The sequence below is a fragment of the Mustela putorius genome, unplaced genomic scaffold (assembly GCF_011764305.1).
Source record: "Mustela putorius furo isolate JIRA1106 unplaced genomic scaffold, ASM1176430v1.1 tig00003901_pilon_pilon_pilon, whole genome shotgun sequence".
NCBI lineage: Eukaryota > Metazoa > Chordata > Mammalia > Carnivora > Mustelidae > Mustela > Mustela putorius.
This window is the reverse complement of record NW_025422049.1, coordinates 8,971,447-8,998,944: the sequence shown is the minus strand read 5'-3', so window position 1 is coordinate 8,998,944 and position 27,498 is coordinate 8,971,447. Positions and strand designations below refer to the sequence as shown.

General features: G+C 46.9%; 1 protein-coding gene across 1 annotated transcript in view; it reads left to right on the top strand.

Annotated features, from left to right (window-relative positions):
- The first annotated feature begins 3,745 nt into the window (after positions 1-3,745).
- Positions 3,746-27,498, top strand: part of IL13RA1 (interleukin 13 receptor subunit alpha 1) — a 54,967-nt gene continuing 31,214 nt past the window's right edge. The window contains exons 1-4 of the mRNA XM_045068347.1: positions 3,746-4,004; positions 10,125-10,264; positions 17,410-17,548; positions 19,799-19,919. Coding sequence (XP_044924282.1) covers positions 3,923-4,004; positions 10,125-10,264; positions 17,410-17,548; positions 19,799-19,919 — 482 coding nt within the window. The 5' untranslated portion in view covers positions 3,746-3,922. The remainder of the gene's footprint in view (positions 4,005-10,124; positions 10,265-17,409; positions 17,549-19,798; positions 19,920-27,498) is intronic.

The window sequence follows — 27,498 nt, the reverse complement described above, 5'->3', positions numbered from 1 at the left end:
GGCATCCCCAGAGCTTCTGATTTCTTAAGAGAAGCTGAAAATCTGGGGTGTCATGTAAAATCTCCTGATTTTTTTTTTCACGTCTAGAATCTAAATCCAAATATATTTAAACACGGTGTGGGCCAAAGAAGTGCCTGCAAGGGACTTGGAGCCTAAAGCTGGCCTGTTGGCTGAGAGTGCTGGGCTGCCAAGGGACGGGGGAAACCCGGCTGGTGAAGAGACAGTGGAAAATGTGAGGAAGCCGCCCTGAAGAAAAAAGCCGGCAGGCAAGCACAGCCAGACTACTGAGGGGAGAAGGTGTCCCTTAAGAAGCAGGGAGTGAAATGACCACAAATAATCAGATCTGCACATTGGAAGATTCGTCTCATGGAGGGGAGATGTGCAGACCCTTGCGACTGTATAAGGGCAAGGCCATAAGGACCTGAAGAGACCCGTGGAGGCAAGGAAGGGGGAGAATTGACCTGAGAGGTGTTTTGTGATAGAAGCGACTGCGCAGCTGGATGACGGTTGGGCGGGGAAGCCACGCGCACACCAGATGCAGGAAAGGAACGTGTCAAGGTTAAACACTTAGAGCGTCAACCTCTCACTAATTCTCGGTGGGCACGAGGACAATGGATGGTTAGGGGCCAAGTACAAATATAACAAGAGTACACGAGCTCAGGGTTTCTCGACTTCGGCACCATGGTCATTTTGAGCTGGATAATTCTTGGCTGGGGTGGTGGGGAGGCTGTGCAGTTTAGCAGTCTCCTTGACCTCTACCCACTAGATACCAGTAGCACCACCCCCACCCCAAGGGGGATGGCCAAAAATATCTCCAGACATTGCCAAATGTCCCCTGAGGAGGACAAATCAACCCTCGCAGGGAGCCAAGGCTTAGTGTCAGAAGAAGGGAAATCCCCTATTTGCTGTTTCCCTTTTATTCTTCACACCGTGGTGGCGTTGAGTATCTATTCGGTTTGGGCCTGATAAAAGGCAGAAGACCCTTCGTGAGATTTTTATTTAAGGGGCCTGAAGTCTTAGTTAAGCCCTTGGTATATATGCTGGCGTCTCTGTCCTTTATGAATTCAGGAGGGTGTTTCTAACTGCCTGGAAGGCGACCTGACTTTGGAAAGAGGAACATTGTTCTTCCCCACCGCCATCCCCCAGCTATTTTCTTGCTTGTACCCTTTTCTAACTCCACTCACAAAAAAGGAGGAAGCCTTGGTGAAAAGAGTAAAGATCCAAAAAGCCAGCTGGAGTGGCCGAGGTACCTAGGGGGGAGTCCAGAGTTCCAGCCACCTCGGGGCCAAAGGGGAAAGAAAGACGATGGGTAATCTCACACCCAAATCATCAGGGGCTCAATGAATTACGAATTAAAGCTAAACTTGATGTGGACTCTTCATGACTCGGATTACACAAAGCCCCAATAAGAGGTGTTTATTGCAATTCTCAGAAAGCCGTCCATTTGTCTTCATCTTCGCAGACCAGAGCAATGGGCTAATGCAATCTGAAACGCTCTCTGAGTAAAAGTACAAGACAATTTACAAATAAAAGATTGATGTTGAAAAAAACAGCATTCCCAAGCCTCCCCACTCCCTCCAAAAAACCTTTTTTTTTTTTTTTTTTTAAAACGTGGCTTGACGTTTAGGGTACAGGGAAGTGGAACTGTCTAGAACACTTGTACTCATGGTCAGCAGCCCAGTACTATTATGGTCATGCCACTGCCCTTTGTCTTTTGCCTCACCACACTCACAATTCTCAGGGCCTTTTCTGGAGGCTAATGACAAGTCGTGACCCTTGTTTTGCTAATCATTTGCTGCCATTACACTTCATTTCATTAGGCACTCGCTCAGTCTATGCCAGACAGTGCCTATGATGGCACTAAGCCAGTCCCCAGGGGCTCCTGTTCCAAGTGGAGACTTTATAAAAGGCCGATGACATAATCATTTTGGAAATGTTACTATAAACTTGTTGTATAATGTTTAGAGCAAATGTCAACAAGTGGATGTGTGTGGTGATGGTGACGGGGGGTGGGGGGTGGGGGGAAGGGGTCTTAGGTTAGAGACTGGCTGGCCTGTTTGCAGGGGGATTTAGAAATAAGAGTAATATCTCTCAGTTCTACCAACTTCCATAGTTTACAAAGTGTTTTCATAACCACAATGTTGTTCAGTAACACATGCAGACAAGGAGGGATTCTGAACCTTGAACGCAAGACTTATCTCGAGATTCCATGCAGGCAGGCCTGCCTCCTGGAAACCTCCTTTGCCCCTTCTGTCCCAGAAGGTGCCCCTTCTTTGTGCCCCATAGTTCCTTGCTTTTGTCCTTATAGAAGCCCCCCACACTGGTGACAGCTCTTTGCTGGCAGGGCCTGCTTTTAATTAGTGGCTCCCCCAGTTCCGGAAGGACAGCAAATACTTTTTGAACTTGAGGGCTATAATTCTCAGAGTGAGGCCTTTGCTTCCAATATGTTAAAGGAGACTAGGTGTGTTATCAGCATTTTGACTGCTGTATTTTTGGCAACAGATTTTCTGTATACATTGGCTTAATTCAACTGAAATACACCTACGTTATTGGGTCTCATCATGTATCCAGATGTGATCCTTTTTGGGGGGCTGGTGAGAGAGTAACACCCTTCCCCAAAGATCTCCATGCCCTGGTCCCAGCCAACTGTGGATATGTGACTTTATATGGCAAAAGGGACTCCGTAAATGCGATTCAGTGAAGGATTTTGAGATGAGGATGATCTGGTAGGTCCAATCTAATCATGAAGGTTTTTATTAATGAAAAAATGCAGCAGGAGGGTCTAAGTCAAGAGAAGCAACCTGAGCAGCGGCGTGGGCTGCCTGGAGAAACTAAACACTGCTTCTCTCTAAGAACCCCCAGAAAGAGCACAGCTCTGCTCACGCCTTGATTTTGGCCCGGTGAGACTTCTGACCTGCAGAACTCTAAAAAAAACCCGTCTCAAGTCACCACACATACAGTAATTGGTTACAGCAGCAAGAAGAAATAGGGGTTCCCTTTCTCCTCCATCCCCAGCCTCATTGACCTTCGTAGTCACCCACTTTCTGTGTTCAACGTGTATCCTTCTGACTCACCCTTCTGGCTCTAAACCCATGAAAAAGAAATACCTAGAAAGTTGGTTATGTGCTTTTCAGAATGCAAGTACTGGACATGGTATGGCACCGTCGTTCCCATTTAACATTTTGCTCCCCCCCACCACCCCCTTCTCAATATTATGTATTACCACTTTTCCAACACACCTTCCTGCCTTTCCGCCCAGCACGCCCCTGCTAAGTCCCCTCTTGGGTCTTGGGCCCGGGCCCACCCTGGGAGGTGGTGTTGGGATTAGGAAGGCTGGAGTCAGAGTTTTGCAAACAGCTGCTCAGAGACGGACGACTGGGAGCCGCGTCTCGGACTCCTTCCGGTCGGTGGCCCTGCCCGGGTGCCCGGGTTGGTGGGGGGAGGCGGATAGTTGGAGGCGGGGAAGCCCAGCCCACCCGCGACCCGGGCCCCGCAGGTCCGCGCGCACAGGCGGCGCCGGCCGGGGCTGGCGCGGGCGCGCGAAGGGCGGGACCGGCGGGCGCCTGGGCTGGGCCGCGACGTGCTCGAGGAAGTTCAGTCTGGCCAGAGCCGAGCCCGGGCTCCGGAGGGGTCTGCTCGGGGCGGCGGGGCGGCGGCGGCGGCGGCGGGGCGGTGGGGCGGCGGCGGCGGGACCAGGTGTGACGCGGCGCGAGGCGCGGGAGGTGCGGGGGCCCGGGCGCCCCGCCCCCTCCGCCCGCGGCTCGCGGCTCGGGTTACCTGCGGCGGGTGGGCGGAGCGGCCTTTCCGGTCTGCGCCGGCCCCCAGTCTCCCGGGCGGTGGAGCCGGGAAGTGGGAGAGGGAGCGAAGGAGGCGGAGACTGCCGAGCCTCGCAGCCCGGCCGGGCTCCGACGAGAGGGGCTGCATGGCGCGGCCGGCGCGGCTCTGCGGGCTGTGGGCGCTGCTACTCTGCGCCGGCGGCGACGGCGGGGGCGCCGCGCCCACCGGTGAGTGCGGCTGCGGGCCCGGGACGGCGACCGAGGGGGGCGGCTGGGGTCGCGGCCGAGAGGGGTAGGGGTGCTACGGCGAGGGAGGGCGCTGGGGGGCGGGGGGCGATCACCTCACGACGCTCAGTGCTCGGGGACCGCAGCCTGAGGCGCCCCGTTCGAGGGAGGGGGGCGGGAGCGACGGGGCATTTCCAGGTCGCGGGTGGCTGAGCGGGACGACGACTCGCCGCCTCACTTCCCTCGCGTCGTCGGGAAGAGCCGGGGAGCTCGGGGCCCAGGCGCGGGAGAGAAGCTTGCCCGCGGTGTCGGAGGGCGGCGGGCCGAGACCCGGCCGGTCACCCGGGTGGGGATGAGGGGGCCGGGAGGCGGCGGGGTCGACGACCGAGGTCCGGGCAAGCGGGGAATCGCCCCGGGGCTCCTTGCCTAGGACTCCGCCGGTCGAGTGCGGGGGTGGAGTTGAAAGGAGCTCCAGAAGACCCCCGTCCTCAGAGAATAAGGGACGTGAGGGTTACGGCTTCCTCTGGAGTTTGAGAAACCCGTTTGGAAACCCGGAGCAGCATCCGGGTGCACGCCTTGTTTCTTTAATGACCCTTATATTTGGAAATAATTGTTGGTTTACAGGAAAGTTGCCAGGGTACTCCCGCGGGTTCGTGTGTACCCCTCACCCTGTGCGGCAACTTTTCATTAATCAACCGGGCAGAGTTCTGCTGGGAAGAGTAGAATGACTTCCTCCCGGACAGCTCCCTGCTCCAGTGGCCTGGTCACGTTGGGTGACAATAGCAGCTCCAAATTAGAGAGCTTTTATTACCATATTGACACAAACACCCACAGTTTGCCCATTGCCTTTTCACCAGTGCGTGGTGCTTTGAAACCCAAGTTGAAATGCTGATTGGGCAATCTCGATGCCCTCTATTGATTCAGTCAACAAAACGAATGCAGTCCGCTCTGTGCCAGGTGGTGTTCTAGGGGCTGAGGATGGGGGTGGTGGTGGTGGTGAGTGCCGCAGACAAAGCCCCTGCCCTGTACGGCTTCTGCGTTATTGGCAGAGGCCTCCGGGGGCGGGGGGGAGGCGGGAAGTAAAATATCAGGTATGTCAGATGGCGCCAAGTACAATCGAGAAAAACGAAGCGGAGAAGGGGTTTGCCATTATAAATAGGGTGAAGCGGGAAGCCTTTACTGAAAGGTGGCATTTAGAGTGGAGGCCACAGGCAGGTTTGAGGTTTCCAGTTAATAATTATTCAAGCGTCTGCGTTGTTTAGCCTTGAGCCAGGCTCTGGGGGTTCGTGGAGAACCTTAGAGGGTACAGCCTAACCCTTGCTGCCCCCCCCACCTGCCTCCAGTTCAGGTGGGGGCGGGGATCGGAGTCTTATAACCATATGTGGAAGCTCAGTCCAGAGAAAGGAAGGGACTGGTTGAGGGTCACCCCACTCATTAAGGGTCCTGATTTTCACCGTCCTGCAGCAACACCTTCCCTCCTACAGACTCACACACACACACACACACACACTTGAAACAACAGCTGGCCTTCTAGATCATCCCCTGCCACCCCCACTTAATCACATTTTGTCTCAGCGGTTCATTGTGAACTTGGTAACTTAGAATATAGAACCTCTTTTCCCATTAGAAATACTGAGAGACTTGCAAGGAGATATGGTGAAGGAAAAACAAAACAAAATGGGACTTAAGTTTTCATGCTCTGACATTTCCCAGCTGTGGAGCTCTGGGCTGATCATTTCCCTGTGCTCACGTGGCAGTTTTGTGATCCGTAAATTCCGAGGGCCCTTCCTAGCTCTAAGCTTCTCGGTGTTCATAAATATGATTCGGTTACTGGCTTTGTTTAGTGTCTTCAAGCTGCTGGGCCATGTGGTGCCATGAGTTAATAACCACAACTAGCATTTATATACTGTTTAAGATACTCTGTGCAGGGCAGTATTCTGAGTTTTTCCATTTATGTTGTTTCATTTCATCTTTACACAAAACCTATGCTGTAGGCACTGCTGTGAGTCCCCACTTTGTACATGAGGTAGCTGAGGCATGGTGAGGTTCAGAGCCTTGCTCCAGGTCTCGTGGGGTATGTGGTGTGACTCCAGAGGTCACGCTCTTTACCATGGTTGGTATTCAGTGCCTCCCTCTGTCGAAGGGAGGGGGGGGGGTCCTTGGCTGGGAGAGGAGCTGAGCACATCCCAGAGCTGCAGGGCAGGACTGGTTGGGACCCCTGAACGGTTGTATAAGGTCATCAGTTATGAAGTGATTGATTGTGTATTGGAGACTCGCTTTATAATTGCCATGGCATGTGGTCCAAACCCTAAGCTCTGTAGGCATCCAGAAGAGGGAGAGCTGTGAGGGCTGGCAGTTGCGTGGAAGTGGTAAAAACTTGAGCTAGACCTTCAGGATGGGGGGAATCTGAGTGGGTGGAGAAGTTCTTCCTAGGTGGGGGAGACTAGGAGGAGCCTGGACACAGGAGTGTGGGGGAGAGGGTCTTGCTCCCTCTGTGGGCAACGAGCAGCCCGACTGGGCAGGAGGGTGCGTTGGCAAAGTCAGTCCAGGCAGAAGAGTGTCGTTTGCCCATGAAGGCCCTAGCGGGGCACAGTGTGGGGGAAATGACAGCAGAGGAGAAGCAAGCATGGAGACTCACCCGGGTGACAGGAACCGCTGGAGTATAAAGCTACACGGGGCTCTGGGGTTGAAGATGTCCCCTAGACAGATGTGTTGTGAGTACCTCCTGTCCAGGGCTGTGATTTAACTGGTGTCAGCCTGCCTCACGGGGCCCAGCAGAGCACTCTGGTGTGGTTGGAATGATTAAGAGAGTCGTTACAAGAAGAAAGGGATAGACATTGATGACTGACTAGATGTAAGGGAAGGAGGTGGTGACTCATATATGACTGTGATTTCCTTAACTTTTCCGGGAATAGGCATGCCTCTGCCAGCTCCTGGGATGGAATAGGAGAGAGCAAAAACGAATCGCTAAGCAACACGCCTTATTAGAAAGAGCACGGTCTGTGTCCTAAGTAGAATGGGGTGCTGTGCTAGGTAACTGTACAGACTCACTCGAGGGCTGAAGTTGAGTCCGGGGGGGTGGGCATGGGGAGGGGTGACCCACTTGAGTCCCTCCTGCCTGCCCATTCCCCTTTCTGAAGGCAATGCTCAACCTTTAAGAAGTAGTTGAAATTCGATGTCTGACTTGTTCTGTCCCACAGACGGGTCCATTTCACAGACAACCAAAGCAACTGTTGAGAGCTGTTTTGTTTCTTCAAAAAGAAAGTAGATAGCTAACATTGACATAGCACTCGCTCCGGCCCCGGCACTGTTTGGAGCATTTTATCTGTATTGACTCGTTTCATCCTCACGATGACCCTTTTCTGATGGGTTATTATTTTCATGCTTGTGTTGTACCTAAGGAAACTAGAGCAGAGGGAGGAGGTTAAGTAACTTGCCACCTACTATGTAGCAGAGCTGGGACAGGAACTCGGGCTGTCGGGCTCCAGGGTCCATGCTCTTAGTCCTGCACTGTACTGAGATTATATTATGTCTCACACATGAGGAACTGTCAGAGATCTTTAGAAGTACAGTCACCACTTATATATATATACATATCTCAGTGTGTCATACATATATACACATGTATTCATATATATCTAAACTTTGGAGACTATATTTTAACTTTCCGGATGTGTGTGTCTGTGCGCGCGCTTGTGTGTGAGTGTATTTTAAAGTATAAGAAGTAGAAAAATCTCAAGGGAAATGGAAGGAACCATTAGGCAGAAAAAAAGATGGCAGTTAGCCATAAGTAGCCTAAAAATGCAAACCAATTAGAAGATTTAACTAAAAGACACTTCAGAACAGATGGAGAAAAATAAACCCACTGGAGAGATTAGGAATCATGCGGCCCATTGTTCTAGCAAAATACTGAAGTTAAAAAGTAGATTTTATAAGTAGCCTTGAAAATTGAAGTGTGATTTATGTGAACCGTAAATAGGTAGTATTTTTTTTTAAAATCAGGGCTTTAATTTTTGTGTGGGGATGGGAAGGTAGAGCATCAGCAAGTTTGCTGCACTCTGTTTCTGGAAAGTGCAGAATAAGGCTGATAAGGCTAAAGTAGATTATAGTCTTCAGGAGGAACAAAGTTTTTATTTTTCTATTGTTTATGTATTTATTTGTTTATTTTAAGATTTATTTGAGAGAGACAGAGAAAGGGAGGGGGTGGGAGGGAAGGGCAGAGAGAGAGGGAGAGAGAATCTCCAGCAGACTCCATGCTGAGCGGGGAGCCCATGACGGGGCTCTATCTCACGACCCTGAAATCACGACCTGAGCTGAAACTGAGTCTGGCTCTCAGCCGACTGAGCCACACAGCTGCCCCGGCACAAAGGTTTTATTAAGGGCTCTGTAGTTAACGAATGATTTGTCTTCAAAAGTTTCATCCATGTGATGTTAGAAAGACCAGAATAGAGTAGCTGTACTCGCCAGTCATCGCTTCGAATCCTCGCATTAGCCCTGTTGCCCGAGCCATGGGGGCTTCCAGACAAGAGCTGGGTTCTGATGCAGCGCAGTAGGAATTTTCTGCTCCTCTCCATAGTTGGGCCTTTGGTCAGCCTTGTGGAAAAACTAATGGGGGAAGAGTCGGGAAAGAGGGAATGAGTATGGAGAGTCCAGGGCCTTTGCAGGCTACTATGAATACAACTGACCTTTGGGGAAATGCCAACTATGTAATGCCTCTGGGGCTCCTGTTTGGGGACAAAAGGCATTTTTTGTCCCGTTAAAGAGGAAGATAATGGTATAAGTAGTTACGGATTATGTGAGAGGCCCAGTGCCCTCCAGAGTAGTGGCATAGAGTATAAGATACAACTCTGTGGGTTGACATATTAAGACAACTGTGGCCCATAAGTAATTCCTAATGATTACATTTGCAACATTGGACTATTTGGAGGGATTGGTTTTTCTTTTTTAACTCATTTAATAAACTTCATTTTGGAATAATTTTTAATTTATAGAGAATTTGCCAAGATAGGACAGAGAGCCCCTGTATGGTCCTCATCCCGTTTCTGGGGGACGATTCTGGTATTTATGGTCACTGGGGCTGTCGACAAAGTTTGAAATGATGTTTCATTCCACCAACCCCTGCTCTGTGCCTTTCCCTGTTTTTGGCAAGCATTAAAACTCCTTTCACTGATGATAGAGCTGGTCCAAAATAATGGGTCACTAAATATTTTGGTAGAGGCAGTGGTGGGTTTTCTCCAAATGAAACACATTTTTAAGACACTGGTTCAGTTTCTCCTCCTCTCTCTTCCCTCTTCAGATTAGTCAAAGCTACAGTCCCAGCTGTGTAGTGTCAGACCTCAGGGGAGCAACAAGAACTATTCAATCTTCCTCAGTACTTCTTCGGAAAAGTTATAACAACAGTTAGCCAGGTCATGTTAGCAAGCATGATGAAAGATGTGCTGCTTGAACTCGCCGGCGGAGCTGCGGAGATTGAAGTGGCTGTGTCGAGTGAGGTGTCGATCCCAGGCATAAGGAACCCCAAACTCCTGCAGGAGGGAAAGGGAAATTTAAGGCCATACTCTTCCCTTTGTCCACACTCCAGCAGGTAGTTAAGAATGCGGCCTTGGGGGGGTGCCTGGGTGGCTCAGTTGTTGCACGTCTGCCTTCGGCTAGGGTCATGATCCCAGGGTCCTGGGATCAAACCCCGCAGTGGGCTCCCTGCTCATCGGGAAGCCTGCTTCTTCTCCTACTTCCCCTACTTGTGTTCCCTCTCTCACTGTGTCTCCCTGTCAAATACAAAAAAAAAAATCTTAAAAAAAAAATGTGGCCTTGGAGGCACTTTCTGGGTATGTATCCTGGCTCTGCCGTTTATGAGCTATGGGACATGGGGCAAGTGACTCAGTGTTCTTGTCCTCAGTCACGTCATCTTTAAGATGAGCTGATAGTTGTGACGAGTTGTGACGGTTGTGACGAGCCAGTGGATTAGTGGGGAGAGTACTTAGAACGGTGCCTGGCTCAATAAATTCTAGGCTGTTGTTAGTTTTATTCTTCTTGGCATCCAGGACTGGGAGGAATGGCTTTCATGGCCTACTGAAAACGCTGGCTGATGTTGATAAATTTATTTCTTGTGCTTGATTTGAGCAGAAACCCAGCCACCTGTGACGAATTTGAGTGTTTCTGTTGAAAACCTCTGCACGGTCATATGGACATGGGATCCTCCTGAAGGAGCCAGCCCAAATTGCACCTTACGGTATTTTAGTCACTTTGACAACAAGCAGGATAAGGTGAGTGTTCTAGAACGTATTGTACTGATGAGGTAAAGTGAACACTATGAACTGGAGCCAAGAATAAACGGAATTCTAATCTTACTTCAAAGTGGGAATTTTGTTTTGGGTCGTGTCCCAATTTTACCTGGGAAAATGACTATGAAAAGATTGTTGTTAAAAAAAAAAAAAGCTGAGCATTTGAACATTTGAAAATATTTGCTCATTATCTGATAATCAAATGCAATGAGATTACTTTGTTAGGAAATGCCAGATATCTTTTATCCACTAGGCACTCAACAAACAATTATGTGAAAATGTGTTCCCGTGTTCCTGCCTGTCGCCTTGTATGCAGACCATGTGTTCACTGTCTTGCTAACGACGTGCACACAGATATGCAAGAACCATGCGAACACGGAGTGAATGGCCACATGGCAAGTGAGAAAGTAAGACGTCCGGGGCAGATAGGGCTGACTAGGTTTCCCGATGCCCAACGAAAAATGAGGGGAACGTTCAGCCTTCCCACTTAGATGTGGACAGCTGGCGCAAGTGAATTTTTGTTAACAGGATTGGATCATTTCAGATTCTTTTTTTTTTTTTTTTGGTAGATTCTTGATGATAGTCTTATTCAACGGAATTTTCGCTCAGGCCTAATCAGCTTGCATCCCCTTCTCTTCGACAGTTTCTTCAAAGCATCAGATCATCTGTCCAAAACTGTTTTATATCTTTATGCCTTCTTTCAGTGAGGGGGGAGGTTAGGGACATTTGGGGTTGAATTTGTCCAGAATCATGAGGAGGCTGAATGAGAAGTTGATATTAGTGACAGGGCTTTGGTTCCGTGAATCAGGTTCATGCACCTCGGTGGCACGGAGAGTCAGAACTGGGTTCTAGTTGGTGGACCACTCAGCTGTCTGTTTGGCCTGGGCAAATTACCTAACCTCTCTGAGCCTCAGTTTCCTGCTGTGTAAAGTATGGCTGTACTCACTTCCCTGGCTTCCTGGGACATGACAAATAACATATGTGAAAGCTTAATAAATTGAGGATGGAAAAAGTTCTTCCTTTGGAGGGAAACTTGCTAATCTGCCATTCGTGCCCCTTTCCTGCTGAAGCACTCATTATAGCTCAGGTGTTCACTGATGAAGAACTGAGGCTACTCAGAAGTATTTGCATTTTATTTATTTTTGTAAAGATTTATTTATTTATTTTATAGAGAGAGTGCAGTGGGGATGCTCACAGGGAGAGGGAGAGAGAATCCTCAAGCAGACTCCCCAGTGAGCATGGACAAACAGGGGCCTCAATCCCAGGACCCTAAGATCATGACCTGAGCCAAAATCAAGAGTCAGCTGTTTAACCAACCGAGCCACCCAGGTGCCCCAGAAGTATTTGCATTTTAAAGGAGGTTCTCTAAACCCAAATAGACTTTTTTCCAGAGAAGGCGTACAGATGGCCAACAGACATGTGAAAAGATGCTTAATATCACTCACCGTTGGGGAAATACAAATCAAAACCACAATTAGACAAATTACCTAGCAGTATCTACTAGGTCAGGATGGCTAGTATTAAAAAGACGAGAAATATCAGGGCATCTGGCTGGCTCAGTCAGTGGAGTATGCAAGTCTTGATCTCGGGGTTGTAAGTTTGAGCCCCACATTGGCTATAGAGATTATTTAATAACAAAATCTTAAGTGTTGGCAAGGATGTGGAGACAAGGGAACCCTCTTGCACTATTGTTGGGAATGTAAATTGGTATAGCCACTATGGAAAACAATAATGGAGGTTCCTTAAAAAATTAAAAATAGAACTGCCTTATGATCTAGCAATTCCACTTCTGGGTATATACCTGAAGAAAATGAAAACACTCATTCAAAAAGATACATGAAGCCCTATATTTATTGCAGCATCATTTACAATGGCCGATTTGTAATAGCTAAGGGTTAGAAGCAATGATCTAAGTGTCCATTGATAGATGAATGGATAAAGAAGTTGTGGTATATATATATATACATATATATATATATATATGTATATATATATAATTACTCAACCTTAAAAAAGAATGAAATGTGACCACTTGTGACACCATGGATGGAACCAGAGACAAATACCATATGATTGCACTCTTGTGGAGTCAAAAAAATAAACAAACAAAATCAAACAGAAACAGATTCATAGATATGGAGAACAAACTGATGGTTGCTGGGGATTGGGGGGGAATGGGTGAAGTACGTGAAGGGAATTAAGTCATATAGACTTTCAGTTTTAAAATAAATTTTAAGTCATGGAGATGAAAAGTGCAGCATAGGGAATATAGCCAATAATTTCATAATAACTGTGTGGTGACAGATGGTAACTAGACTTACTGTGGGGATCACTGAATAAGGTATGTAAATGTGGAATCACTATGTTGTACACTGGAAATGACTATCACGTTATTGGTCAACTATACTTCAATTAAAAAAAGCAAATGGGCGCCTGGGTGGCTCAGTGGGTTAAAGCCTCTGCTTTTGGCTCAGGTCATGATCTCAGGGTCCTGGGATCGAGTCCCGAGTTGGGCTGTCTGCTCAGCAGGGAGCCTGCTTCCCCCCTCTCTGCCTACTTGTGATCTCTCTCCCTTTCTCTGTCAAAGAAGTAAATAAGATCTTTTAAAAAAAATGAAAGCAAACAAACAAGAAAAAAGAGATGCTCTCAGTGCAGAAGACTGTAATACTTTCAGGAGTTGAGTTCCCCTTTTTAAACTGTTGGCTTCCTCTTATTCCTAAAGAGGGAGGGGCTGTAGGCATTTGGATTCTTGGTGGCAACTTTCCTAGTTCAGCCTTGAGAAATTCCAGGAAAGACCTTTAAGTGCTTCGGCCTAAGTATCTCGTTGAAACTGAGGAGAGGTCACCTTTGTTTCCTAACAGGTCCATATTCACTAGCCAGCTGTACATACCTGAGGATCGATCGGGGAGACATGGTGGTGGTCTAGCCTAGAAATGGGGCTCATTCCGCAGTGTAGACACAGACATTTAGAGTTGAAAGTGACTTTAGGAGGCAATGGAATTAGACAGCATTGGGTTTGAACAGTTGTCTCTTCCCCTTTCGGAGGTGTGTGACCTTGAGCAAGTCACTTAACCTCTCTGAGCCTTCATTTCCTTGTTTGTGAAATGCTGGGGTAGGACCTACGTTGTGTGAGTGGTGCATGTGTTCAAGGAGATGGTGTTCGTAATGCACCTGACACCACATCAACATTCAGTCACTGTCAGCTTTTAAAATTATTATTATTGTTAGGTTGAACCATATGACCTAATCACATGAAATTGTTGCTTCTTTAGGTCATATGGTTCAACCTAATATTACCTTCCGTTTTGCCGCTGAAGAGACCAGATGGAGACCACAAAGGGTGACCTCTGCCTAAGGCCTGCTCCTTTATATTCCAGCCATGTGACGGTGTTGATGGCTGCGGTAATGGCCATCGCTGCTGCCCTCCTGGTGAACATGGATTATCCCTTGTAAGCGGGGATGGGAGATTTCCTGGCCAGCCTTTTGAAGTTTATAACCCTGAGGCTGACAGTGAACGGCAGGAGTGATCTCCATCTCCCCTCTCCATCCTTCAGACAAAGCATTAGCATCGTCAGACAAAACTGGGGTGCATATGCCCTTTGAAGCATGTTGAAGGAGCAGCTTTGGCATAGTTTGTACATGTTGGGGGGCTTTGGTGACTGTCTAAAGATCGTAAGTTGCTAAGTGAGATAAACCCTTGAGGTTGTTTTCAGTCTTTAGACTGAAGGATCATTAACATAGGAGCTGGGGATTCACAGATGATTTTTCTGAGAATACAGGCTCAGTTTTAAGTGGCTGCCCTCCACCATTGTTTTAGCAGTATCTACTAGTTTCCCAATCTGGCAAGTAGAAGGAGGATCTGGCATCAAGTTTTGTTTTTGTTTTTGTTTTCTCGGCTTGGTGTTGTTAAAAGAATGTTGATTTATGTGCTTTGGCGTCAGATTAGATCTCTTTCATCACCCAGAGATAGCAAGTCTCACTAGGTGAATAAATTACAAAGCTGTTGTTCCATCCAGGCATCCAGAGGGGCAGAAACTGAGGCCCACTCTCTTTTTCTACTGAGAAAGGAATCTGGAATTGGGAAAGGTGTGATCCAGCCAAATGCACATTGTTCCTGAGGGGAGGGTCCAGTTCAGGACACTGGCTTTGGTTTTTGATAAATTTTCAAATAAGCCCAGATTCCCCAAGGGGTGGAGCGGAATGTCGTCCTACAGCAGCTACCAGGGGAGTGAGTCACCGCCTACGAAAGTCACGTGGGAGCTGTCCATGCAACTTCGTTGGGATCCGAGGGGAGGGATTTAGTTTCTTGTCTGATAGAGATGTGCTACCCTTGGTGATCATTGACAACTGGGGTTTCTAGTTTTTTCATGCCAACTTAATATTGTTTACCTTAAACTTTGAAAGAGTTTTTTGTTTTTTTAAAGATTTTTATTTATTTGAGAGAGAGAGAGAGAGCACAAGCAGGGGGAGTGGCAAAGGCAGAGGGAGAAGCAGGCTCCCCGCTGAGCAGGGAGCCCAATGTGGGGCTCCATCCCAGGACTCTGAGATCATGACCTGAGCCGAAGGCAGAGGCTTAACCAACTCAGCCACCCAGGCGCCCCTGAAAGAGATTTTTAAAAATTACTTTGTTTTTCTCCCTATGAACTCTTTCCTGAGTTGTTATTTATATGCCCTCAAGGACAAGGTTCAGATTAAGTACATAAGTATTTTTTAACTTAAAAAATTCAATTATAATAAAAATCTTTGCTTAATAAAATTCCTCAGCCTTCTCACTGGAACAATATCTAATATACTAAGAGAACTGGGGTTTTTCCCATGATGATTCTGATTTATGGCATTTAACCATACATGTTCCACCTGGTTTATTCAAAAGACAGACAGGAATTATCTTCCAAACAGGAATTATCGAGGATCCTTGAGTCAGGGTGGCTCCTTTTGAGGTATATAGGACTCGGGCTTGGTAAAATTGTGATCTTGGTGAAATATTGCACTTGGAACTTTCATGCCACCGTTACCGTGATCCTGGGGCTGGCCTTCGCTTTCACAGGCTGAGAACCCCCATTTCCCCAGCACACATTCATCTCTCAAGGGCCAATTCCTTAATTTGGCACAAGAACGATCACGGTGAAAAAACATTCTAGAAAGCTTTCTGTTGGCATAACTGGTGTGTTCCTTCCCTGTAGGCAGCAACTATGTAGAAAACCAGACGATAAGTAGGTTTCCTGTGAAGGAATCAGAAATTAGTTGTGAAAATGTACTTGGCTAAGAGTAGCTAGAGGTCTCACTGAAGGTAGGCATAGCTTTGCCGGGACAGAAGTATTCAGTGTCCATGGGGCCAAATCCTCCTCTTTTCTCCCTGCCAGAAGTTTGCTTACATACATACCCTTCTTTGTCTTTTCTTCAGGGCTGACCAGCTGGCTCCCTTTTCAGAGTGCGGTCTTGCTTGGGCCTACGAGCTATTCAGTTTCTCTAACTTGATTTTTGTGTGTATCTTTGTTATGATTGATTAGTTGTTGGTCTGCTAGCTGTCTGTCTGAGGGCACCCTTACTTCTTGGGTTTGGGGGTATGTCACAGCGGCCCTCATGCTGGCTGGCCGCAGGCGAGGGAAATGGCTGAGTAGCTCCTTAGGGGGCAGATAGAAGTAAATTTGACAAATTTTCCACTTCAAGGCCATCAGCACGTATCTAAAAGGAAATGCTGTCTCCAACTTGAGTCAGAAACCATTGCAAAACAGGAAGCTCCTTGGAGCTCTGATTAAAAGCAGCTTCATTCTTAATTATTCCAACTCTTTTCAGATTGGGAGATGTTAATTTCCTTAACAGCCCTCTAATCTCATTATTCTGAATCGTAATGCCCAGATTTGTGACTTACATCTGTATGCTCTCTAAAAGTCCGCTTTCTGTAGCTCCACAAGCGCATCTACTTTACAGAGTAAGGGTGTAGCTCAGTGCGTGTAGCATCTCTTGAAATCTCTATGCTTGTGCGAGAGAGTCAGAAGGGTCAAACGGTACAGAAAGATGTTTAATGAAAACTCTCTCTTTAGTCCCTCAGGCCCTCCTTTCCTTTCTGTCGTCACAGGTGACCAGGATTACTGGTTTCTTTTTTTTTTTTTTTTAATTTTTCTAACCCTTCTCATTTCTTTTTCTTTCTTTCTTTCTTTCTTTCTTTTTTTTTTTTTTAAAGATTTTACTTATTTATTTGACAGACAGAGATCATAAGTAGACAGAGAGGCAGGCAGAGAGAGAGGAAGGGAAGCAGGCTCCCTGCTGAGCAGAGAGCCTGATGTGGGGCTCGATTCCAGGACCCTGGGATCATGACCTGAGCCGAAGGCAGAGGCTTTAACCCACTGAGCCACCCAGGCACCCCAGGATTACTGGATTCTTAAAGAGTTTGTATCTTGATCTTGATAATATACTGCATCTAGTTAGGAAGTGAATTTTTAAAAAAATATTTATTTATTCATTTTTAGAGAGAGGGAGCGTAGGGAGGATGGGCAAAGAGAGAGGGAGAGAGAAACCCAAGCAGGCTCTGTGCTGAGCGCAGAGCCCAATTCCAGGCTCGATCTCATGACCCTAAGATCACAACCTGAGCCGAAACCAAGAGCTGGACACTTAACTGACTGCGCCACCCAGGCACCCCTAGGAATTGAGTTTTGATAATCTTATTGTGTTACCTTTAACATTTTAGACAGTTGATGTGTGAGCATGGTAGGTTTATAGGCAAATGTCATGAGGTTTATACATTTAAACTGTGGGAATTTGTCTTTTCTCTCTCCTGGGGTTTCTCAATGGTGGTACCACTGACATTTGGTGCAAGATGATTCTTTGCTGTGGGGGGAGGCAAAGCTGTCCTGGGCACCGAGCCATGTTCAGCAGCATCCTTGGCCTCTATGTACTATAGGCCAATGGCAGTGCCTTCCTAAGTTGTGACAGCCCAGCATGTTCCCCAGGATGGGGGGAGCGGAGAGAGCAAAATCACCGTGGGTTGATAGTCACTGACCATTGCCATCTGATAACCTTCCTTTTTTCTTTTTTAAAACACATTTGAACATGCTGATGTTTTATTACCTACCTGTATTGCTGTATGTTTGCTAGAGCAATGCCTTTTTACAATTTCCTAACCTTAGAAAATTGCTCCTGAAACCCATCGTTCCAAAGAAGTACCCCTGAACGAGAGGATTTGTCTGCAAGTGGGGTCCCAGTGCAGCACCAGTGAAAGTGACAATCCTAGCATTTTGGTGGAGAAGTGCACCCCGCCCCCGGAAGGTAACAACCAAAAGCACTGTTTGTTGGTACTTTGAGGGATAAAGGCAAATTATCCATGTGTTTATGTTCAGTGTTTGTTAATTCATTCAGTTTTCAAATATTTGCTGTGTCTGATTAGTTCTAGGCACGTGTATATTAGGTGATAAATACAAGGACGTCCCTGCCTTCGAGGTGCTCAGGGCTTGAATAACTGTGCCTCAGAGTTCTATAGCATGTAATAATTTGGCATGTAATATACACACATATACACCCTCCCCTAAGTTGAGCCTCAGAAGCTTATCTTGTGAAGTGAACAAGGCATGGATTATCACCCTGATCCATTTCATGAGGAAGAAGGGAACCAAGTAGGTTGCTCTAGGCTTTCAGATTACAGGTCCAGTGCCTTAAAGAAACCCAAAGTATTATCTTCCTCATTTGATAGAAAGATTAGCTTGATATGCAAGATATAGTTGGGGAAAGATGTTATAAAAGGAAAATGGGCTTGCTGGCCTAGCTCCAGTTCAGGACAAGCCCTAGGGAAAGCTTTCACATGGTCAGGTTAGTCATTTCATTGCCCCCCTCCTTCCCGCCTGACACCTAGTTCCTTCTAGCACTTGGGCTGCTTGCCGGAAAGAGCTTATCCTGGTGAAGGGCAGGACTCCTGGAGCCCAGATGTCCAAGAGTCTCAGCTCTGCCAGTGAACAGCTGCGTGACCTTTAGCAGATGACTTAGCCCTTACCCACTTCACTTTCCTCATCTATAAAATGGGGTTGATGATAGTTCCTGCCTCCCCGGACTGTTGAAAGGATTACGGAAGTCAGTATGTGTGAGGTGCTTAGAATAGCACCCGGCAAAGAGTAAATGCTGGGTACATCTCATCTATGAATTCCAGTTCACTCCGTGTTTGGAGGGGTCCCATCTCCCAATTCCAAACCTCAGCACTATGTGGCCTGTTCTCCAGGCCCTTCCCCCTACCTGCGTTGCACAGATCAAAAGTATATGAAGTCTTGTTTGTAAAATTATAGAATTCAGTGTTGCCATGAGGCTGGGAGCCTGGTTTAAAACAACTTACCTCCCCTACTCTCATTTCTTTAGAAATTTAATAAATAATCTGAAAAGCCTAACTTGTAGTACAACAGTAAAATGGTTGAGGATGTCTCTGGACAATACCCCTTCCTGAATCCCAACATGATGCCTTAACTCAGAAGGCGTTATAACAGTAGAGACTTCAGATGATAACGATTATACAGCTCCCAAAGGCCTACCACACAGTCAGCGGCTACCAGGAGTTATATTAATGCTCACTTCCCCTCAGATTGCTTCAGGAGGAATGTTTTGTCTTTAAAACAAGCTGTGTTAGTATCGGTCAAAAGACAGGAAGGTAAATTCTAACTCAGTAGACTTGTTTTTTTTTTTTTTTTACTTTTTTATTTTTTATAAACATATATTTTTGTCCCCAGGGGTAGACTTGTTTTCTTTAAAGACAAGTAGAGATATGGGTTGCTTGTGTTTCCACATTCATTTAGGAATGCCGTACTCGTTTCCTGCCATGGAAATAGGATTTGACCTTGAAACGCTCTTTCCAGTTAGGAATACAAAGTTAGGGTCCCTCAATGATAGAAAAGATATTTTCTTGGGATCTGGAGATGAGAAAGAAAAATTATAACAAGTTAGGTTTGGGTTTTCTCCATCCTGGGTGCTTTTTTTTTTTTTTTAAGATTTTTACTTATTTATTTATTTCAAACGATTTTTATTTATTTATTTATTTATTTATTTATTTGTTTATTTGACAGAGATCACAAGTAGGCAGAGAGGCAGACAGAGAGAGAGAGAGAGGAGGAGGAAGCAGGATCCCTGCTGAGCAGAGAGCCAGATGTAGGGCCCAGTCTCCAGACCCTGGGATCATGACCTGAGCCGAAGGCAGAGGCTTAACCCACTGAGCCACCCAGGCTTCCCTTTATTTATTTATCTGATAGAGAGAGAGATCACAAGTAGGTAGAGAGAGGGAGAAATAGGCTCCCCGCTGAGCAGAGAGCCCAATGCAGGGCTCGATCCCAAGACCCTGAGATTATGACCAGAGCTGAAGGCAGAGGCTTAACCCACTGAGCCACCCAGGCCCCCCATTCTGGGTGCCTTCTGGGTAAAATGGAGTGAGAGATCAGGCTTTGGCTTTCTAGAAAAGCATTCTCACCATCCCTCGTGCCCCAGAGGGTTTGGTGGGTTGGTCTGACAGGGCAAGAAGCATCCTAAATCCTCGGCTGGGTCTTCTAGGTGATCCGGAGTCTGCTGTGACTGAGCTACAATGTGTCTGGCATAACCTGAGCTGCATGAAGTGTACTTGGCTCCCTGGGAGGAATGCAAGTCCCGACACCAACTATACCCTCTACTACTGGTGAGTGTGTGCTGAAGACGTGCGGGGGAGGGACGGGTCATGTTGGTTTGGGGCATGCTGCGATCCAACCTACTTAAAAACCGAAACCAAGAAAAGAACAGCCTGGTTTGGGGGGCTTTATTGTTTTTTGTTTCTGCTTTTAAGATTTTCTTTACTCGTTTTGAGATTGAGAGCACAAACACATGGGGGCGGGGGCAGGGAGGGGCGGCAGAGAGAGAGACAATCTCCAGCAGACTCCCCGCTGAGCACGGAACCCAACTCGGGGCTGGATCTTACCACCCCGAGATCATGACCTGAGCTGAAGCCAAGAGTCAGACGCTTAACCAAACTGAGCCACCCAGATGCCCCTATTTATCATTATTTTTAATTGAGGTATAAATTGACATACAATGTATGTTAGTTTCAGGTATGCGACATAGTGATTCAACAATTCTTTCCATTACTCAGGGCTCAGTACAGTTGTCACCTGTCACCATACCACGTTATTACAATATTACTGACTATATTGCCTATGCTGTGCTTTTCATCTCCCTGACTTATTTATTTTATACCTGGAAGTTTGTGCCTTTTAATGCCCTTTGTCTGTTTCACCCGCCCTCCACCCACCTCCCCTCTGGCAACCACCAGTTTGTTCTCTGTATTTAAGAGTGTGTTTGCTTTTTAGATTCCACATAGAAGTGAAATCCTGTGGTATTTGTCTTTCTCTGCCTTAATTCACTTAGCACAATACCCTCTAGGTCCATCCATGGTGTTGCAATTGGCAAGAGCTCATTTTTTTATGGCCGAGTGGTATTCCATTGTGTATAGATATTGCATCTTCTTTTTACAAACCCAAGAAGATGGGCAGTTTGCTTCAGTGAAACGTGCATCTGCTTTTGGTGTCTACCTTCTAAAAATATATTTTAAAAAAAGTGAAAGTGTAGATCCACAGGATTTTGCAAAAAAATGTACTGGGAGATCCCAGAGTACCCTTCATGCAGGTTCTTCCAGAGGTAACATGGCCTATAACTAGAAGGCGATATCAAAACCAGAAAGTTGCTGTGGTTCCAGTCCACCCACCTTACTCAGATTTCACCAGTGTCACATGCATTCGTGTGTGTGTATGATATGTGTATGTGTGTGTGTAGTTCCGCGTAATTTTATCACATGTGTAAATATAGGATAGTTCCCTTACCACAAGGATCCCCTGAATTGCTATTTTATGCCCATACCCTCCTCCCTTCGGCACCCCCCTCCACCTTCCCCTCCCCCAAGTCTCTAACCTCTGGCAATTACTAATCTGTTCTCCATCTCTATATTTTTGTCATTTCAAGAATGTTACTAGAGTAGACATAGCATATAACTGTTTGAGGCTGACTTTTTTTTTAAACTGTATGTAATACCCTTGGGGTCCCTCCAAGTTGTTGAATCAGTAGTTCATCTCTTCTTCTTTTTTTTTTATTCCATGGTATGGATGTGCCAGTTTGTTTAAACATTTATTCATTGAGGGATATCCTGGTTGTTTCTAATTGTTTGCAGCTATGAATAAATCTGCTGTAAATACTCATGTGCAGGTTTTAAGTGAGCATAACTTTTCATATCTCTGGAAGAAATGCCCGAGAGTACAATTGCTGGGCCACATGGTAATTGCATATTTTGTGTTATAGAAAACTGCCAAACAATTTTCTAGAGTGACTGTGCCATTTTATATTCCCACCAGCAATGTATGAGCGATTGGTATCTATCTTTAAAAAAGGAAAATGGTATCATCGCACCTGAAATGAATATAACATTGTATGTCAACTCTACATTAATAAAAAAAAAATTAAGGAACTGACAAGAAAACAACTATTTAAAAAAAAGTAGGTTAGCTCCCCACATAATAACATATCTGAAATCAGTGTGCACATCCACAAATTTTGTTAAATTTCTAAATTAATCTTCAAGCATTTCCTTTCATTTCAAGCCTGGAGTTAATAGCCACAGAGCAAGGAAGGAAGGACCAGGTTAATCAGTTCAATTCAGTGAGATTTTATTTGGCACACATTGCGGGTAAAGCACTGAATAGGCAGCAGAGCTAAGAGACATGGTTCTTTGCTCATACAGTTTCAAACATAGAGGGGGAGAGACCACACCCAACAGTTATCTGTATAAAAATAACAGTGTATGATGGCAAGCAGAAGCACAAACTCTCTTTAGAAGCTAGGTGGAGCTTGGGGGTGTGGTGGTGGTGGCAGGACACAGCTGGGAGGCTTGGATGAAGGGGGTGGACTGCACACACGGGTTCCCTGAGCGCAGGCGCTGGGAAGAACGCTGAGGAAGGGGCATGTGATACCAGGCTGCGGAAGCGGGAGAGCTTGCATCGGCAGTGCACTCTCCACATGGTCTTGACCCTCCTTCTGCCCTTCCTTCAGACTACCTCTGAGAGAGTGGGGTGCAGAGGGCCATGTGCCGGACTTCCGAAACTAGAGGATAAACATGGCCTTGGCTCCTGGAATGTCCATTTTGCCCGATGACGTGATGAGCCGTATTTTGGGTGTCTCAAAGCACTCTGTGGATCCCAGAGTCTCAGGACCGACTGGCCAGGGCCCTGCAGGCTTTGCACCCACTCTCCTCCCCTGCTTCACGGGGCGCTCCCTACCAAGTCCGCCTGGGAGGCCCGCCAGCACGGAGACTGTGTGTGGTTCCATCTCCAGGGCTGTTTTTTTCCCCAAGATAAACAATTCTCATTTGAGGTTTTATAGTTTCACTTGTCCACTTGTGGTAATTGTTTCTCTTTTCATTAAAGTCCTGCAGTGGCTCCCCAGTGGCTTTGGGATAAGGTCCAAACTCCTCAGCACTACGGACAAAAGCCCTTTCTGACCTGGCTCCTTCCTCCCCGTCCGGCCCCCCCCCCCCCCCCTCCTCCTGCTAGGTTCCTCCACCCTCCGTCATCCTACCGTCCAGCCCACGCCCAGCGCCTTTCAGTTCCTTAAACAGGCCCTACAGATGCTTCAGTGGAACGGTGGCAGCATGCCACGTCCCCTCGCAGTGCAGGCCTCGTCCTGTCACCTGCATGCCTCTGCTTTGTCCGCATCTCAGCTCAGACATCACTTCCCTCCCAGAATGCCTGCCTTTACTTCTCAAATCTTGATGCACGCTGGACCATCATGTCCCACGTACCTTGCACGTTCCTGTGTCATAGTACACAGCACGTTGCGTTGTCACTTCCTGTTCCCTCAGTGGTGGCCCTCCCCGGGCTGCCATCTCCCTTGAGAGCAGAGGCTGTGTCTTGTTACCCTTGGCGCCTGACACATGACAGGGGCTCCAGAAGTAACGTTGAAATGCGCTGTAGGATCCAGAGCTTAGAGAACATTAGGGATTAGCATGAGGACTTAGTAGGGGTTAGCAGCTCAGGAGCGTTATGGTCCAGGAGTAGAAAGAGAGAAGGACCGAGTCAGTTGGACTCCCCTGAAGAATTGCTAGTGAAGGGGCCAGAGAACTAAGCCTTAAAAGGAGTAGCCTGGCTCTGATGAGGTCGGGGAGAGCTGTCAGTACAGGCTCTTACGATTTTTTAGAAGTTGGGAGCATAATGCTGTCAGCTCCTCTTGCTTTCCCTGGATTGTTGTTGGTAAAATCACAGGGAAAAACCTTTAGAGTCTGTGTTTGCACAAGGAGCAGGGGAAAGAAGGAAAAGCAGGGAAACCGTCCCTCAGTACATGGCCGCCCGTTCAGGAGTCGGGGTGGTGCTGGAGGTGAGCACTGGCCCTGTCCTTGGAGTTCGTCTGTGCCAAAGACAGGGCGGTGCCTTGAGGCACGCACTAGCACAAAACAAGTCTTAGTGCCAATTGCGAAACCTGCCTCCTCTGGGTGAGTAAATTATTAAAGAATTGGACCCACCAATTGGAACAAGAATTCTTTTTCCTCTGGGTTGAAATAGCCCTCTTCCTCTGGGCCGATGCAGCCTCTTGCCAAAGCTGAGAGCAGATGAGGCTCGGGCTGGCTGTCAGCCCTCAGATGATGCCTCTGTGTGGGTATGACTGGCAGCCGTGGGAGGTGGCTCATGAAGCCATCTCAAGAGAGTGGTTCACTGGTGTCCCAGGGGGTGGGTGTCAGGGACACCACTGCTTGTCCTGCGTGTTCCCAGCATCGGTCATCAGCGTGGACTCTTTCTGTAGCATATACGACCTGTGCTGTCCAATACGGAAGCCATGAATCCCGTGTGATGACTCATATATGAATTCAAATTAATTAAACTTAAGTCAAATGCAGACTTCGATTGCACGGTCTTACTAGTCCCCTTCACGCATGGCTAGTGGCTCTTGCCTTGGACAGCACAGATAGCAAACGGTCTGTAATCCCAGAAAATCTCCTCGGATGGTGCTAGTTTCAGATTTTATAGTCTTCTGCCCTCAGCACCCTGCAGCTTCTTCTGTTAACAGATTATTCGTTAAATGGGCATAGTGATATTAGTGCTGTCTCTTAAGGTTGTTGTAAGGGCCGTTATTGGGTGAACAGTGGTTGGAGCTATGCCAGCTGCTAACACATACAGAGTAAGCAATCAGTGCATGAGAGCTATGGTTTTTTTTTTTTAATTCATCCCCACTAGCTTGCAGATGCCGCCGGTACGCATTGGTGGCTTCTTCCCCGACTTGGAAGAATTAGCAGCTTGTCCTTACCTCCTCTACCCCTGACTCCCCTAGAGAGATCCTTTCCAATCAAAACACAAAAGAAAGGCAGGTGCTTGGCTCATTCATTATCAAGCACTGGGAACTGGTTTAGGTTTAGGTACCAGTTTAAATCATGTCAAACGAACTGCCAGAGACTGTGTCCCACTTAGAAACTGGAGTCACTTTGAAGTCCCAGGGCAATGACTTGTGGTTCTACAGGGCTAGTATGACATTGAAAGGAGCCTGACCTTAATAACTCCAGACTAGGGGCACCTGGGCACCTGGATGGCTCAGTCGTTAAGCCTCTGCTTTCAGCTCTGGTCACGATCCCAGGGTCCTGGGATGGAGCCCCGAAGCCATCTCTGCTCACCTGGGAGTCTGCTTTTCCCTCTCCCTCTTTGCCTCTCTCCCCAGCTTGTGATCTCTCTCAGCATAAATAAAATCTTAAAAAAAAAAAAAGTAGCTACAGGGCATCTGGGTGGCTCAGTTGATTAAGCGACTGCCTTCGGCTCAGGTCATGATCCTGGAGTCCTGGGATCAAGTCCTGCATCAGGCTCCCTGCTTGGTAGGCAGTCTGCTTCTCCCTCTCACCCTCCCCCTTCTCATGCTCGCTCTCGCTCTCTCCCGCTCTCTCATTCTCTCTTAAATAAATAAAATCTTTTAAAAAAGACAGAGCTACAGGCTAGCTCTGCCAATGAATTTTAGGGAAATTCTTACCACATTAATCATCTTCAGAGATGGGGAAATTGTCTTTAAATCTGGCCATTTCCTCCTTTTGTCTATAGTGTGATTCTGTGGAGGATTTCAGTGTCTGAATCTTCACAGGAAGCACCTGAATGCCTTCTGGCTCAGGTTTGTTACCTCATATTTTGCAAGAAGTGCCCAAAAGTTGTCTTTTCAAAACCCAATATTGCCTCTTTTGTTATTTTGTCCATATTACAACAAAAAAAATTTTTTTTTAAATTTCTTATCTGGGATCCATGAAAGTATATGAAACACCCAAGGTACCAAAGTGAAAAAGGAATCTTACACATTGCACATTAGAGAAGTCCCTTTCACTGGTTGAAAAAAATTAATGTTCTGCTTAGTTATTTTTTTTAAGTTATGTAACAAAAGTGTCATAAATTTCTTCAATTTCTGTTTCTGGGTTTGGGTGGAGAACATTCCAGGCCTGTCTGATCTAAAAACTAGCCATGGCACTAACTTAGTTTCTAAGACTGTATTCATTCATGAACCACAGGGGCCTACAACTTGGCAAAAAACTCGATGTACCATCTCTTAAGGGACAAGAGCATTTTCTGTATTTTTAAAAAGATTTTATTTATTTATTTGAGAGATAGAGCACAAGCAGGGGGAGCAGCAGGCAGAGGGACAAGCAGGCTCACTGCTCTAATGCGGGGCTCAATCCTAGGACCCTGGGGTCATGACCTGAGCCGAAGGCAGAGGCTTTAACCCACTGAGCTACCCAGGCGCCCCAGGGGTTTGTTTTTGAAGACTTTATTTTTGTAGACAAGTTTTTAGGTTTACAACAAAACAGAGGGGAAGGTACAAAGATTTCGCATATACCCTCTACCCCTGCAGTTCCTGGCCTCCTCCATTATCCGCACCCCGCCCCCAGGGTGGTATATTTGTCACAACTAATGGGCCTGCCTTGATACATCCTAGCCACTCACAGTCCTTACTTTACCTTCATGCTCCGTCTTGGTGTCGCCTATCCTGTGGGTTTGGACAAACGTATAATGACACGTGTCCGTCCTTATAACCTCATACAGAGTATTTTCATTGCCCTAAAGCTCCTCTGTCCTCTGCCTGGTCACCTTTCCCTCTGCAAGCCCTGCCGCCGCTGATGCTTCCTGATGTCCCAGGGTGCTGCCTCTCCCAGAGGGCGCTGTGGTCCTGCCCTCCGGAGGCAGCCTTTGCGCATTGGCTTCTTTCACTTTGTAATACGCGTTTACATTTCCTCTGTGTCTCTTCCTGGCTTGAGACCTCTTTTTTTTTAAGCTGAATAATATCCCTGTGTCTGGGGGCATCCCCGTTCATGTGTCTGCCTACTGAAGGACGTCTTAGTTGCTTCCGATCTTGGCAGTTACGAATAAAGCCGCTGTGAACAGTTGTGCACCATGTTTCACGTGGACAGGAGTTTTCAACTCCTTTAGGTAAATACCAGTCATATGATAAGAGCATGTTTAGTCTTGTGAGAAACTACCAGACTAAGCCCCGAAGGGGCTGTAGCATTTTGCATTCCCACCAGCAGCAAAGGAGCACTCCGGTCGCTCGCTCCCTGTCCTCCCTGGGTTTGGTGGTTGCAGTGCTCTGGACTTTGGCCATTCTAGTAGGTGTACAGTGGCATCTTGTTGTTTTTAATTTGCATTTTCCTGAAGACATATGTGGAACATCTTTTCAGACGCTTCTTTGCAATCTATCTATCTTCTTCGGTGAGGTGCCTGTTTTCTTACTGCTTTAAGGATTCTTCGTGTATTTTGTGTAGCAATCCTTTATCAGACATGTCTTTCGCAAATATTTCCTCTGAGTCTGTGGCCTGCTCTCTTATTCTCTTACTACTGATTTTTGCAGGCGCCGAAGTTTTTAATTTGAACAAAGTCCAGCTCATTATTTCTTTTCTAGATCAAGTCTTCCGTGTATCTAAAAAGCTTGTCGCCACGCTGCAGCTCATCTAGGTCTTTCCCTAAGTCACATCCTAAGAGTTTTATAGTTTTGTACTTTCCATTAAGGTTTGTGACCCATTGTGAGTTTGGTTTCGTGAATGGAGTCAGGACTGTGTCTAGATTCATCGTTTTGCATCTAGACACCTGTCTGTTGTTCCGGCGCCATTTGTTGAAGAGACTGTCCTTGCCCCCTGGGCAGAGATCAGCTGACTCTGTTTATGCGAGTACCCGCTGTGCAGAAGAGATTCACTGTCAAAATGCTGGCACCTAGGCCCTGGCAGAACC